This window comes from Scatophagus argus, chromosome 21 (genome assembly GCF_020382885.2).
Source record: "Scatophagus argus isolate fScaArg1 chromosome 21, fScaArg1.pri, whole genome shotgun sequence".
In the NCBI taxonomy this organism is placed as follows: Eukaryota; Metazoa; Chordata; class Actinopteri; family Scatophagidae; genus Scatophagus; species Scatophagus argus.
Genome location: NC_058513.1, coordinates 11,916,853 through 11,931,577, shown reverse-complemented (window position 1 = coordinate 11,931,577; position 14,725 = coordinate 11,916,853). Strand labels below are relative to the sequence as shown.

The window sequence follows — 14,725 nt, the reverse complement described above, 5'->3', positions numbered from 1 at the left end:
GGAAAAAGACAGGTTTTTATGACTGCACATATTATCACAGATTTTATACTTTTCTGCTGGCTTTACATTTGTACTGTTTGAAACCTTACTATTCAAAGAAAGTATGAGGTTCTGATCGCCAAATTTAATCTGTAAATAAGAAATTTGCCAAATAATACAGTTAAGATTTATAATTGCGAATAAAAGTGAATAATAAAGTAAATAATATTCTTAACTTGTGTTGTGTTTGGGTTTTCGTTTTTTTGTTTTTTGTTTGGCTGCGTGACAGAGCGGACAGATACGCCATCATGCCGTCAACCAATCAGCGTCCAGGCTGCAACCTAAACACGGAAGTAGCTCACACTGCTGCTGAGGCAAAAGTTAAGCGTCTTGTGTTGTCGCATATTAGCTACTTAAAACATTACTGTTCCTGTGAACAGTGGAAGACGTAGAAACGTTAGGTCACATTGTTTGTTTTAGATGGCTTTCTCTTGGTTTCGTGTCGCTGTGCCGCTTTGTTTTGCGGTTTTATCGGTGGTTGTCGCCATCATTGGACAAACTCGGGGTAAGTCGGTTCGATATGATGAAGATGAATGTGTGAGAGATGGGAGGGTCGCTGCCTTAGCCTTATGGAACAACAGTGAGGAGTTATCCGTCTTGACAGTAGATGAAACATTGCTGTAATGTTGTCTAACAGCGCCCCCACCCGGCTAATCTTCCTCTTGTGTTTTGCTTGTGTAACACCGGCTCGTCGCCACAGCCATGCCGCCTCTCCTTCCCGCTGCACTCGGTGTCTGCTCGCTGACCGGGATGGCGCTCATTTGGAAGGACATAAGCTCGAAGATGAAAGGTGACAACCGGACGTTAAGCAGTCTGCTCAGTCAGTATCTGGCGGTGAAGGTAGTGGGCTGGTTGGGCAGGCGGCAGAGAAGCAAACTTGAAGCCGATACTCTCAACGTGAAGCAAGTCCAGGAGGAGACTCTGCTGAAGCGCCTGGGCAAAAACGCTAACACTTGTTATGGGAGGCAGTATGACTTCAGCTCAATTAAAGGTAAGAAAAGTTATTTAGGACGAGTAAACATTTGTAACTTCTTGTCGCCTTGTTGTCCAAACACATGCGTGTGTTGTCAAACCGGTGGTCACACACCGATTTGTCCTCTGTCTGGCTGTGATGTAACACTGTGTGCTGTGTATTATAAAAGATTTTTACTTTGCAAGGCGCTTAACACAACCATGTAGTTATTTCCACACTATACAAATGAAATAAATTGCCCACTCACTTGTTACTGTCATATAAGACACAGAAATGCAGCGAATCCTCAAAACGTTAAACTTAAACTGTGTTTGAATGTTTGATGTTTTCCCTTGAAAGTAACTCAAATTATTCTTATCAAATTGAATACATTTCCTGTTGATCGAGAGAGAAAAGAGCTGTTTCAAAACTTTCAAAGCCAATGCAAAGTAGTGCAAGCGCTACTTTTACTTGAGTAAAAGATGAAATTGATTCAAAGATACCACAGTGTAGAAATCAGTTACAAGTACAAGTCGTGCATTCACAGTTTTACAGAATGCAACTTAAGTACCAAAAGTTTAAGAACTTCCAGATTAACATATATTAAAGTTATTGATGCATTGATTTGTACACCATTTTAATGTTGCTGTGCAGTTGGGTATAATATGTAACCACATCTCATCATCTTCATTAGTGAAATGAAGACTTTTTATGGTTATTTTTCAGACAGCAGCGGCTTCCGAGCACGCCATCCCATCACCACATACGAGCACTACCGCGAGCTCATCAGTCGCGTTGCGGCAGGGGAGGAGAAGGTGATCATCGGCGAGAGGCCGCTCATCCTGGCGATGACCTCTGGGACGTCAGGGCCCAGTGCCATGCTGCTCAGCACCAAGGACACCAACATGGAGTTCTTCCTGCAGGTAAAGCTTGATGATGATGAGTTGCTGTGCATATAGATATTGTTATATATACAATATTTGTTTGTGTGCGTTCACTAGGGAGTGACTTTGTGTTTGGATGCCATGCGAAGATCGTTTCCTGCAACTGACAGCCTCCAGCGAACCACAAAATTCTTCTACTCACCTACTTTTCGCCAGTCTGAGGCCGGTATTCCCATCGGTCCGAACTCCTCCACTCCAGCCTCCTCCCGTCACATGCTCAACCTCTACACCACCCCAGCACCTGCCTTTGAGGTACAAGATCATCAGCTTTGTTACGTATGGTTGACAGTATTTGAAAGACAGTGTTTATACTTTTGTCTGTTGTCTCTCCAGGTTCCCAGTGAGAAGGACACCCTCTACCTGCATCTCTTGTTTGCTCTCAAAGACTCCAGTGTGGGAACTCTGGAGTCCAACTTTGCTTCCACAGTCTTCTATGCTTTCAGTGCTTTACAGGTATTATCTCCTGTTTTATTATACATATAACTGTTGCATCGCATGTTAAACAGTTTCTATCTTACTTTTGCTACTTTGGTTTCTGTCCCTCATGCTGTTTTCTACTTGTGGTAAGAGGCATAAAACAGGTTAAAATATGCAAAATCTTACTAAAAATAAAAAAAATATATCAATAATTATTTTAAAAATACATTTTTACAAATCATTTTTACATTTCTGGAAAGTTATTCTGTGCTGTATCCTTCATGTGTGCCTGGTTTGGGTCCCACTGGGACATTTTGCAGTAAAATGGAATGAAAATTTGAGTCAGGTACGAGGCTCCGACTAAGTGGAAGAAAATCTCTCGTAGTTCATTGATGAAAGGAGGATTAGAAAAGTAATTTCCGTCCCATCTCCGCTCCGTCCCACAGGATCGCTGGCAGGAGCTTGTGGAGGACATTGAGCGAGGGAGGGTCAGCAGTGCTCTGGCTCTGGAGCCCAAAGTAAGGTCCAGACTCGAGGTGCAAATGAAGCCGGACCCAGAGAGGGCAGCTGAGCTCCGGGCCCACTTCCAGGAAGGCTTCCGTGGGATCGCCAAGCGGCTGTGGCCTCACCTCCACTTGGTACTGGCAGTGGACTCGGGCTCCAATCAGATCTATGGGGAAATGCTGAGGGAGAACTACTGCCAGGGAGTGCCTTTCTATTCGCCATTCTACGCTGCAACTGAAGGTGGGAACCTGCACATGAACACATCTGATCCCTGACACCACTGTGAGACCAACCAGTAAAAAATACCAATAAGAGTATTTTTTTACTGGTTGAGAGTTTCTAACGTGCTTTGAACATGTTGCTGAATATCCAAGAAGAAGCTCGTCTGTGTTTACTCGTGTTAGTTCTAATAGTGCGTACTGACCCCTGCAGGTCTAATAGGGGTGAACCTGTGGCCTCAGGAGCCAAACAGACGCTACGTGCTGTGTCCTCGTTCAATGTTCTGCGAGTTCCTGCCAGAGAGCAGCCTGGAGGAGGAGACGCCTCACACTCTGCTGATGGAGGAGGTGAAGGAGGGACACAACTACGAGCTTGTTATCACGAACGCTTCAGGACTCTTCAGGTCTGATTCCACAGAAGGATCTGATGATGACGCTAAGAACTGTACCCTTGAAGGATTCGTCAGTTGAATGTCTATGATTCTTTTCTTTTTTTTGTCTGTTATGTTTCTAGGGAGTAAATTCAGGAAATATAGGCTTATTATAGGTTTGTCATTAGCTGTCGCCTCAATCAGAGTGTTCAGTTAACTGCTCTTTTGTCAAATCTTATGCTAAGAAACGGGAGAAATTATTTTCAATAATTGCTTTGTGCCGTTAGCGTTATGATGTGGTTTCACTTGGCTGCACTCTATCAAGATAAAATGAGCAGCGTTTTATGTTCGATAAAGCTGCATAATACCATGGTTCATGCTCTGACTCCATAATGACACTGGTTTTTGCTGTTTCGCAGATATCGCATCGGTGACATTGTGAAAGTAGTCGGGTTCCACAACCAGTGTCCCATTGTTGAGTTCCAGTACAGGTACATTGTGACACAGAGTTCCTGTGCATATATGTTCACATACTGCACATCATCTCATGCTGAATGGAATGTACTGTACGTAGATTTTTTTTACAATATTCAACATAGCAAAATATTTCCCTCCGCCTTCTGTCAGACGGGGTCAGATGTTGAACGTTCGAGGGGAGAAAGTTTCTGAGATGTTGTTCCTCAGCGCTCTGAGGAAAGCCGTTTCCCAGTGGCCAGGAGCTCAGCTGGTCGACTACTGCTGCAGTGAGAGTGGCATCATGGGTAAGAGGTCTCACTCTACCTTCCTCAGTCCTCAGTCCCCCCTCAGAGTGGCCGAGTTTGTGCTATAATGAGTCCCTGTGGTGTTGCAGGAGATTCGATAGGTGGCTCAGATCCTCATTACCAGGTCTTCATAGAACTGAAAGGTGTGAGAAACCTCACAGAGGAACAGCGATACAAGGTAAGATGAACATAACATCCAACAACTACACACAAAACATTTTTTTTCCTTTACTGTAAAAGTCCTCATTTTCTTTCTGTGTGTGCCGTCTCCTCTCCTTCCTCTCCAGTTGGACATCTGCCTCCAGCAGGACTCGGCCGTCTACAAATCTTTTCGCATCAAGGGCAGCATCGGACCAATGAGGGTGCAGCTGGTGGGAGAGGGAGCGTTCAGGGAACTTCGCAAGCGCATGATGGCCTTTTCAAACACATCACCCAACACCTTCAAAATGCACAGAGTGCTGCGAAGGAAAGAATACGCCGACTTCCTCTTGGGGAAAACCATTTCCTGAAACCTCCCATTGTGGAGAACAAGACAGCTTATGGACTCTTGACTGTGGTGAGCGCTGACTGAATGAAATATCTCCAGTGTTTTCAATTAACTACTTATGGATGAGTTGATGAATTGTGCATTTGGGAACACAAAAACACAACATCCTTAATTTTTTAATATTTTCAAAAATGTTAATTGGACTGATTTATTTTCTTGACCATATTTATAACTTTATTAAAGTGAACTGTTAAACTGTTATCATAGTTTTATTTAATTAAATGAGATGATGTGCTTAAGGAGAAAGTGTTTGGGTTTTTTTTTTGTAATGGCAGTTAACAAAATAAAAGCTAGAAATCGTCCTCACAAACAGCACTGAGGCTTGTAAAATGTTTGCGTCGATACACGTCTTCGTCACCACTAGGGGGGGATAGTCCTCTATGTAAGGTGTGTACAGTAGCTGATCAGCAATTTACTACACATTGGTCTTATGGTCTCCCATTGTCTTAACTAAAACTGTGGATTTTTTGTAATAGCTCTCACGGTAAGTTAGAATTCTTAAAATCAAATAAAAGAAGAGTTTTCTGCATGCTGTGGGGTCATTTTCGCTGATCAGACTAACCCCAGCATCGTTGTTTATTTTCAAGTGATCTTCAATATAACCAAAGTTGAACCTCTAGTCGCGCACACATAATGTTGTGGAAGCTGAGGAAAACAAGCACATGAATACTAAACAAGCCCCTATGTGAAAGCCTGTTACTCTCCTCTCTTACGCGCAGCTCCCTCTGTTCACAAAGTGGGTTAATATTTTTAGCAACGTCCCATTTCACCGTGAGATTTCACACTGCTCTGACTCTGTTTTGGCTACACCTATAACATACATTTACCTCAGCAAACGGCCCCTTTCTGATGCTGTTCAATCTAAAGCTGTGAGGGTCTGTCTTCATGTTCTTCAGCACATTATTAGCTTATTAGTGACTAAGCCAGAATTTGTGTGTCCTACCTGTTCCATTGAGTGTGACACCAACCTGTGTTGTCCTTGGTTGCCTGGGCTGGTGCAGAAACCTAAAGGAGTAGTTTAACATTTTGGAAAATACATGTACTTTAGGGGTTGGGCTCGGCCCCTTACTTCCTGTGAAGGGAAATCTTAATGCTTCAGCATACCAAGACATGTCAGACAATGCTATGCTTCCAACTTTGTGGCAGCAGTTTGGGGAAGAACCTTTCCTATTCCAACATGACTGAGCCCCAGTGCACAAAGCAAAGTCCATAAAGACATGGTTGGATCAGTTTTGTGTGGAAGAACTTGACTGGACCGCACAAAGCCCTGACCTCAACCCCATCCAGCACCTTTGGGATGAACTGGAACGGAGACTGTGATTCAGGCCTTTTGGTCCAACATCACAAATGCTATACTGCATGAATGGACAGAAATTCCCACAGAAACAATCCAAAATATTGGGAAAAGCTGAGAGTGGAAGTTGTTAAAGCTGCAAAGCTGTCTGCATATTTAGAATGTGATGTCATTAAAGTCTCTGTTGGTCTCATGGTCAGGTGGCCCAATACTTTTGTCTATATAATGTATATAGCTGGAGACAGCACCTGGTTAGTTGCCCAGCATAGCACATTTTTGTTTGTTTAATCAGTGCAAAAACTTAAGTGTAAAGCAACAACAGTTTTACCAAAATGCCTGTTTTTATTGTGCACTTAGTTATTAATGAAAAGCTTTATTATCATTTCTGTAACTCGTGCAGTCCTCCATTTATCAATCTTATCTTTTAACTCTCCATCAGGAAGCAAATCAGCATATTTCCCAAAACGTCAAACCGCCGTGTCAAGACCAAAGACGTGTCAGTAAACAAACTGAAACTACAAAAGTGACTTAATTGTGAAATGTTTTGTTTGTCAGAAGCTGGCAAACACTTACTCTGCTGAAAACTCTGAAGGTCCACAGGGATCAAATTAGAAGTTAGGCTTTTTTAAAAGGCTCTTCTAAATGATATTTTGATGAGATGAAGTGTTCGCTGTGCAATCTGCCTCGACAAGAAGTGGGACAAATTAGGGATGAATAGGGATGGATGATTTTTCTGAAAATCTTATTGGTGCTTGAAAGCTTCCTTTTTATTGTGCATAATTTGTGTGGTTTCAGTTAAGTAATTAAAGCGAATTCCTTTTTTTTTTTGTAAACAACGCTTTCTTCGCTTTTGTTTACTCATGACAGATTGTCATCTTTCTCCGCTCGGTGTCTGGTGAGGCGGTTGTCACTGTGTGTCTTGCTGTGTCTGTCAGCCTCACGTGCCTTGAGGATTTACGCACACATAAACTCACAGAGCTTCTGAGCGCATCTGCTCAGCCTCGAATTAATTCAATGTAAACAGCCGAGATTTGAGAATGACAGGCCTGATTTCTCAATGGGTTTGCTGAGGGAAGGAGGATGTGTTTAATCGAGAGAGGGGATGTCGCATGTTGAGTCAATGATGCTGGCTTATCTCTCTTACAGTTTAAGTCATGATGAGGGGCTGTGGATTTTTTTTATTGAAGTTTAAAACAGCACAGTCCTTCATTTTTTTGGATGTTACATGATTTTTGAATTTACTTGTTTCAATAAGTTCCACCTCCTACGTAAATGAATAAATATAAAAAGAAAAGGAGCACCCAAAGAGCTGAGAACTGTGGGAAATGAAGTAGGGATAGTATTTCACCTGGCCGCCTCTGCGTCACTCTGTCGTATCAGACTGTAGAGTAGATAGTGAGCATGTTTAATGGATAAGCTTCTTTATTAGTGACAAGCAGAGATGGATGAACTACAAGAAGAAAGCACAATGAGAATCCATTAAAAATAGAAAGGAGTGAAGGGCTGCCAGTGCTTGAATGGGATCCGAGAGGGGGAACAATACCTTCTTACAGTCTGAGAGCCCGTCTCTTACTTTCACTGCTTCTCGTTTTTTCTTTTGTTTTTGTTTTTTTTTTTTCTTCTGCGTGGTGCACCTGTGCTGCCTGCTGGATGGGTTAATTGTGCATTTTTAATCACCTAAACCACCATCATTTTCTGGCTGCCAGCATAACAATGATGCACTCGGAAAATATCACGAAAGTAGTACCACAAGCTATTCTCGCCGCTTTTTAAGACAAATATAACTTCACACACACAGTAAAAAATACAACAACGTTCGTCATTAACATTCAATTCTTCCCTGATCTGGTTATTTTTTGGTTGTTTTTTTTTCTTTACCCTTAAGATTATAAACTTAATTTCTGGCTTCAGGGAAACACCCACACAGCTGCTGAATCAGCTCAACTCAACTTTTTCAAGGTTACCAACACCCCCGCAAGCGTATTTCTATTTCTTTTCTCATCCATTTTTGTTTACTGGACTCCCAAATTACACTTAATGCACGTTCTGGGGAAGATATTGTGAGGATATGATTTTTCTTTTTCCTTTGTTTTTTTAGACAGGCATACAAATAACAAAATGTTGTCACAGATTGTATTTTACATGTTGCTAAAACCACACTAAAGACCATCGGTCTCAGTTGTCTGTGTATAAGCTTCAAAATAATATATTGCTGTTGTAGGATCTCCAGGTTTTCTCTTGGCACCACATCCTCAAGCGCCACATAAATCACAGCGACAACAACAAAAAAAGAAACGATTTTATATCACAATTCGGTAAAACTTTTTCGTCCTGTCAGACTAAAGACCTAAAGATCTAAACCCGTGATGTCCTCCTGTCAATTAACACATGCACCACACTTACTGATTCAAAGAGGACAAGTCCTCTCTTCAAAAGTCATCCCTTAATCATCAGGCGTCTCAGTGTCCTTTCAAATAATTAATATTTAATGGCAGTTGCATTAATTAGAATGATAGCAGGGTCATCTTTCCCTGATCACTGTTAAATCTAATGAGATTACTGATGGCAAATTTCATTCGAAGTGTTACGATTTACGATAAACAAGCGTTCCTTTTTAAGCACCTTTACTATCTAGAGGTATTTCTCTCGTCAGCTAAGCTCTGTTATTTGCTCGGGTCAAAGTGAGTTAAGACACGACTTTACTTTGGTGTGTTAAGCATCAAGTCCTCATGAAAAACATCTCAGGGCTTATCCTTTTAATCCGCTCTTAGCCGCTTTTGTCCCAGAGCCTTAATTCTCTGATGAGGATGCTGTAGGGGTTGGAGGGCCAGCAGTGACCAGCTCCATCCAGAAGAGACGAGTTTGAAACAACATTAATCTAGCAGTGGTGTGTTAGGGCTACAGCCCTTATAGATCATGCTGCTCCTTCACAGGATGATGTATAAAAATACATCTGAATATTTCTCTCCACACACACACACACGCACACACACGCACTCATGTCCCTTGAATCTGACTTCCATGGCAAAACAGAACAATAGCTCACAGTCCAACTGAATACAATAGGCTGCATTGACTGGCATGCAGGTAATCCATCTTTCCTAGATTTGTGGACATGCACACAAAAGCCATGTGCTGATAGTAGCACTATGGGGTGTAATGGTGCTGTCAGCTGCTCCAAAAGCATCCTCCCTCCCTCCTCCAGTCGCTCTCTCTTTCTCTCTCTCTCGCTCGCTCTTTCTCTCTACCCCCACCACAGATGAGAACAGGTCCCCACAGAGGATGCCAGCATCTCATTGGTTGAGATATCACAGGAGTGGATGGGAACAGGAGAGAGAGAGAGAGAAGCAAGGAAGAGAGAAAGCTCAAGAAGATACAACTAAACCGCCACAGCATCCCGACACAGCACTGAGCCGAGGGATGCACGAGGTGCAGACACATGCACTGTCATTGTTGTCTTACAGATTTTCGGTCTTCCTAATGATGGAAAACACACTGGACTTAAAGGATAACTTTCTCCACATTGCTGCTGGAACGAGCTCTCCAGGTGAAAGGTGCAGGCAAGCAACAGCTGGGTTGACTGATGTGGAGCTTTTTGGATCTCAGCATCACCTGCACTCGTCCCTCCTCGTTGACTGAGCTGCTGCTAGCGATTACTCCTCTTAATTTCCACTGAGCTACACTACCCACACCTGAACCCCTGTATTTGTTGGGGCGAGCTATTTTAGTCTTCACAGTCTGCACTATTGTCTTTGAGAGAGGTGTCGCTTGGAGAAGGGTGGCTGTAGATGTGGGTGCCCGCGACCTGCACTGGACTGTCACCCTCAAAGTGTCCTCCTGCACCCACTGAGAGCCCCTGGAAGCCACCTGCTGTGCCTCTGGGATGGTGTGACCTCCAGCCAGCTGTTGGCCGTCCCACGTCTCGGTCAAGATGCCGGTGATGAAGGGCCTGCTGGCCCCACAGAACACCTTTCTGGACACCATCGCGACACGCTTCGATGGCACCCGTAAGTGCAATGGAAACACACTGAGGATGAGTTCATTTGGCACTTGTAGTTGTTCTGATTGCCCATTTTTGGTCAGCTCTCAACTTAAAAATAAGGATCTTTAGGAAGTTTGAAAAAATGGATGCCATGGCAGGAAGTAAGCCAGACTTCCTGGTTGCTTTTTGCTTGGTGTTTTTCTGCCACTTCCAGAAAAAAAAGGAATTTCTTTTCATCACATGCTTGAAGTTGATTACCATTAATAAATATCTGTCACCAGGTCAATCAATGTCTGGTGCTCAGTATGTGAGCCAATCCCCACATCAGAATGTGGGGGGAAGTTTGTTTTACAGTACGAAAGGAGCTGAAAACTGACATTCAGAAATCATGTTGTCTTTTCGCATTCGTTTCACACAGTTAGCTCCAAACTAACCGCTGCAGCCATCGGGCAGCACTGCCATTTCTGCTTGGCTTGTGTCTCTTGTTTTGTACCTTGGGCCACCTCAGGGGAGGTTGTGGCTCGTTGTAAACAAATGCCGTGGGGACATCTGTTTTGTTCTTGCTTGCCGATTCAGCATGTAATCTCTCCGCTATAGCAGCCTGAATGAACGGCTGGCTTGGGAGTTATGGCCTCGGTTTGACTTGGGGAAATAAGCGCAGTGAAATGGGTGATATTACCGTGTAATTGATGTGTATAGTGTGCAATTATAGATTTGACTTGTGAGTCAGGCATTCTAATGAGGTGTTAGGGGATCTCTTAAGAGCTTAAAGCACACCGACACATTGCTCATCAGCAATACATCTTCTCTTATCTTACTGCTGACTGAAAAATACAAATTAAGACACACACACTGACTCTAGAGATGATGTGCACGGTTCAGCTGGAGTAGCAGGGGTCATGTTGCATGCTGCTGAAGAGTCCTTGAGCTAAACATGGACTCTGCGCCAACTCCAGAGGGCTGCGTTCTGGTTGAACCTCCTCGCTGACCTCACAGTGGAAGCGAGCAAGAGGAAAACTTGCCTTCCAGGCTTAATGTCTTTTCTAATGACTGAAGCCCTTTCTGAACAAAGTCAGTCTTGGAATGATTAAAAATATTCATTTAACCATCCTGGTCTGGTAATTTTGCTCCTGTTGTTACATATTTATTCTTTATTGATAGAAACATCCAGATACATGTGATGCCACAGGAACCTTCCTCGTTAACATGTTGTGGTGCTTCAGTCGTCAACATCAACGCTTTTGCACCGCTATTGTAGCTCTGGATAGGACAGCTCAGCGCGCAAGCCACCATTTGCTACACTGCTACAGATTATTTTGCATTTTCAACATTCTCTTTATCTCTGTGTTTATTCTCTCTCCTGCATGCTTGTGAATAAATAACCAAATAGTGGCTATTTAGAGCAACAGGAGGCTGAAATAAAAGCGTGTCAGCAGCAGCAGGATACACGACTTTGTGACTACGTGCCAGTTTTTGCCACTTCTAAGCCATTCTCAAAGCCAGCTCAAGGCTGTGGCTCCAGGAGGGGTGGCAAAGTGCCCACGGCCCAAAATAGCTTCCTTCCTGTTGCCGGGGCGACTGGGTCCCGCCACTTGACATGGATGATGCTTGAGCAGTTTGGTCTTTGAGAAAAAGATGGTCCGCTAAAGAGAAGACACTTGAACTTGCTTTTCAAGCAAGGATTTTCAGAATGCAGCTGGTCTCTTGTTTTCGGGAAGACACATCTTAAAACAAGTGGCATTGTGGGTCGTGCAGCTGCGATGCATTTTCACTGTCACCTCAAGCTGTTAAAGTTACAGTACTTATTAAAGTCCTCCTTCACTAAAAAAAAAAACAAAAAAAAACAAGAAAGTGTTGTACTTAATGATAACTTGGATGTTTGATGTTCACTGTGCAAGTTAGACAGTTGAAGTTTTCACATTCATCTGCTGGAGATGGAAAATTTCAGGCAGCATCACGGTGGAAAATTTGTGAAAAAAAACAGTATCAGACAATTTGCTTTCAAACGACAGTATTTTTACATGTCTTAAAATGTGTCCGAGGGAGATCTTTCAATAATTTTTAACTTATTCTTTTACATTTCTTCATGAATTTAAAGCACTTGTCACTTCCAGCTCTTGTGTGTGTGTGTGATGTGCCTTTCAGCTTCAATTAAATTAAAATTCTAATCAATAAAAAAAATTCTTTTATGAGATGGTGATAGTTATAATAATTAATAGTTAATTAATAATAATCAAATGTTTAGCTAGGGCGGCACGGTGGTGCAGTGGTTAGCACTGTTGCCTCATAGCAAGAGGGTTCCAGGTTCGAATCCCGGTCTGGGCCCTTCTATGTGGAGTTTGCATGTTCTCCCTGTGCCTGCGTGGGTTTTCTCCGGGTTCTCCGGCTTCCTCCCACAATACCAAAAACATGCACATTAGGTTAATTGGCTACTCTAAATTGCCCCTAGGTGTGAGTGTGAGAGTGTGTGGTTGTCTGTCTTTATGTGTTGGCCCTGCGATTGACTGGCGACCAGTCCTGGGTGAACCCCGCCTCTCGCCCGTGGTCAGCTGGGATAGGCTCCAGCCCCCCATGACCCTGACGGATAAGCGGTATAGAAAATGGATGTTTATCTATTTATTTTTTTAATTGCTTGTGCAAGAGGACATAGGACAAAAATGTGACAAATGAGACTGACAGGTGCAGCAAAATAGACAGTAACCGAAGAGTGAGACATAACAAATAGAGATTATGATTTGATTTTGGTTTGTTTTTTAGACATTTTTGTTAGTGAAAAATCATATAATATATTATATTTCAGCTCAGTGACTTTATACATTTTTGTGCATATAAACTTATTCCTGAATTGTGGCCTAGAAACACGTTTCAAACAAGTTGGGACAGGGACAACAGAAGAATGGGAAAGTTGTGGATTGGCCCAAGAAAAACCTGTCTGGAACTTGCCACAGGTTAACAGGTTAATTGGTAACAGGTGTACTGATCATGACTGGGTGTGAAGATGGCACATGCAAAACACTCAGTCGTTCTCAAGCAAAGACTGGGAGAGGTTCACCACCACCCCCCCAAAAAACTGTGTGGGCATCTAGTCGAACAGTTTAAGAACAATGTTTCCCAGTGCAACATTGTAAGGCATTTAGGGACATAACCGTCTGCAGTTCATGACATCATCAAAAGATTTAGAGGATGTGGAGAAATCTCTGCAGGTAAGGGGCAAGGCCAGAAACCAGCACTGAATGACCCTCTATGATCTGATGCATCCACATTTCAGAAGATGATGTAACATGGTGTTAAACATGGCAATGTCCCGATTCTTTCTGGGTCTTTAAGGTGCTAGAGAGAGAGAGATTAGATAGATAGATAGATAGATAGATAGATAGACTTTATTGATCCCAGGCTGGGAAATTACAGAATGAGGGTATATTTGCAAAAAAAATCAAGTCAAGCTTCTTTGTACTGCATGCAACTAAGTATAAGTGGAAATTCACTACATTCTGTATATATTAACATTTTGCAGGTATGTGAAAAACACATTTAACAATAATAATAATGATAAAAAATGTACATCAAATCTTTGTATGCTGACATTTAACTTAAAATAAGCGATAATACATACACACATTAGTTTGTGTTGCCTGTTGCATTTGTACTTTTGCAATTAACAAATAGTTTTTAAATGAGCAAATCAAAAGAAAGCAGCACTGCTGAGCAGCCACACAGTCAAACTTTTATCTAATGTGTCATTCCAGCACAACCCTTTTCCCAGACTGCTATTAACAATAAGTACAATTTATATTAGACAATTAGACATCATTTATTTTGCAGCATATAATTACTCAAACTGCTTCCTGTAAGCAAAAACAACTCCATTATGTCTTTTTACAAAGCTTAAATTCTTGTAAATTTTTCTCTCCTGGGACAAAAAAAAATGCTGTTTGGTTTTAAAAGCTCCCCCAGTCATTATCTATTGTGCAGCTTTATATTCCACATTTTCATGCCATCACAGTTTTTTCAGTATAACTCAGAGGCTCTGAGCGAGTTGTTCATGCACACAGATATTGATTGGACTGTAGTGACTTTAGGAATAACCTTTGTAAAACTGAGTGCAATTTTAGCAGATTTTAATTTAACAGTTCCTGCACTGAAAGAAACTGCATGTCAGTAGCATTGAGACCCCCCCCCCCCCACACACTATAATCCAAATGTCACAACTGGTTAAATCAGTAACCTTTGGCAGTGCACAGCACAGCATTTGGCTCATGGCAATGTCAGCATTCCTGTTCCTCAGGGATTTGTGTTCATGTGTGTGTACATATGAGTGCCTGGGCTCAAGGCTTTGTGTTTGTTATATTTTAATTTACATGATCTGAGTCCTTATGTTTGTCTTATTGATTGCTAAGGGAAAATTCTCCGAAGTCAAATGCGAGGGTCCTTGCAAACCAGCACCTCTGGAGTCTGCTCCAAGGTACAGCATGGCAGATGATTGTTGTCACATGGGCTACAACCAGGACCTTTCAGTACTTGCACTGCCACCATGTCATGCCTGTCGTATGCATGTGTGTGTGTGTGTGCGCCTTACACCCATCCCCACCTCCCACAGCTGCTTTACACAACCTCCCCGATGGAGTTTCACATTGACAGCAGCGTTTGCCCTGTGGGGCAGTGTAACCACAGGGCAGCTGCAGACAGAGATAAGAAC

The 14,725-nt window shown here is 42.5% G+C and overlaps 2 protein-coding genes across 4 annotated transcripts in view; both read left to right on the top strand.

Moving 5' to 3' along the window:
* Nucleotides 1-302: 302 nt before the first annotated feature.
* On the top strand, nucleotides 303-4,952 carry ghdc (GH3 domain containing). Its single transcript, XM_046377902.1, has 11 exons — nucleotides 303-544; nucleotides 740-1,030; nucleotides 1,718-1,914; nucleotides 1,993-2,187; nucleotides 2,269-2,388; nucleotides 2,799-3,096; nucleotides 3,289-3,478; nucleotides 3,865-3,936; nucleotides 4,073-4,206; nucleotides 4,296-4,384; nucleotides 4,494-4,952. The coding sequence occupies exons 1-11, from the start codon at nucleotides 460-462 to the stop codon at nucleotides 4,713-4,715; spliced, it is 1,893 nt and encodes a 630-aa protein (XP_046233858.1). The 5' UTR covers nucleotides 303-459; the 3' UTR covers nucleotides 4,716-4,952.
* A 4,261-nt stretch (nucleotides 4,953-9,213) lies between these two features.
* The window catches only part of LOC124053025 (potassium voltage-gated channel subfamily H member 4-like), a 35,524-nt gene continuing 30,012 nt past the window's right edge, over nucleotides 9,214-14,725 (top strand). Inside the window, exon 1 of one of the 3 annotated variants that reach the window (XM_046377937.1) lies at nucleotides 9,214-10,054. In XM_046377937.1, the coding sequence (XP_046233893.1) occupies nucleotides 9,979-10,054 (76 nt within the window). In that variant the 5' untranslated portion in view covers nucleotides 9,214-9,978. Of the gene's footprint in view, nucleotides 10,055-13,004; nucleotides 13,233-14,725 lie in introns of those variants that run through there. The other 2 variants (XM_046377936.1, XM_046377938.1) reach the window with 2 other exon arrangements.

Bases quoted from the DNA above. Each gene is read 5' to 3' on its own strand.
- ghdc (XM_046377902.1), top strand. From the start codon at position 460: ATGGCTTTCTCTTGGTTTCGTGTCGCTGTGCCGCTTTGTTTTGCGGTT. The intron at 1,915-1,992 runs GTAAAGCTTGAT...TGCGTTCACTAG, and splicing joins ACATGGAGTTCTTCCTGCAG to GGAGTGACTTTGTGTTTGGA. The intron at 3,097-3,288 runs GTGGGAACCTGC...TGACCCCTGCAG, and splicing joins ATTCTACGCTGCAACTGAAG to GTCTAATAGGGGTGAACCTG.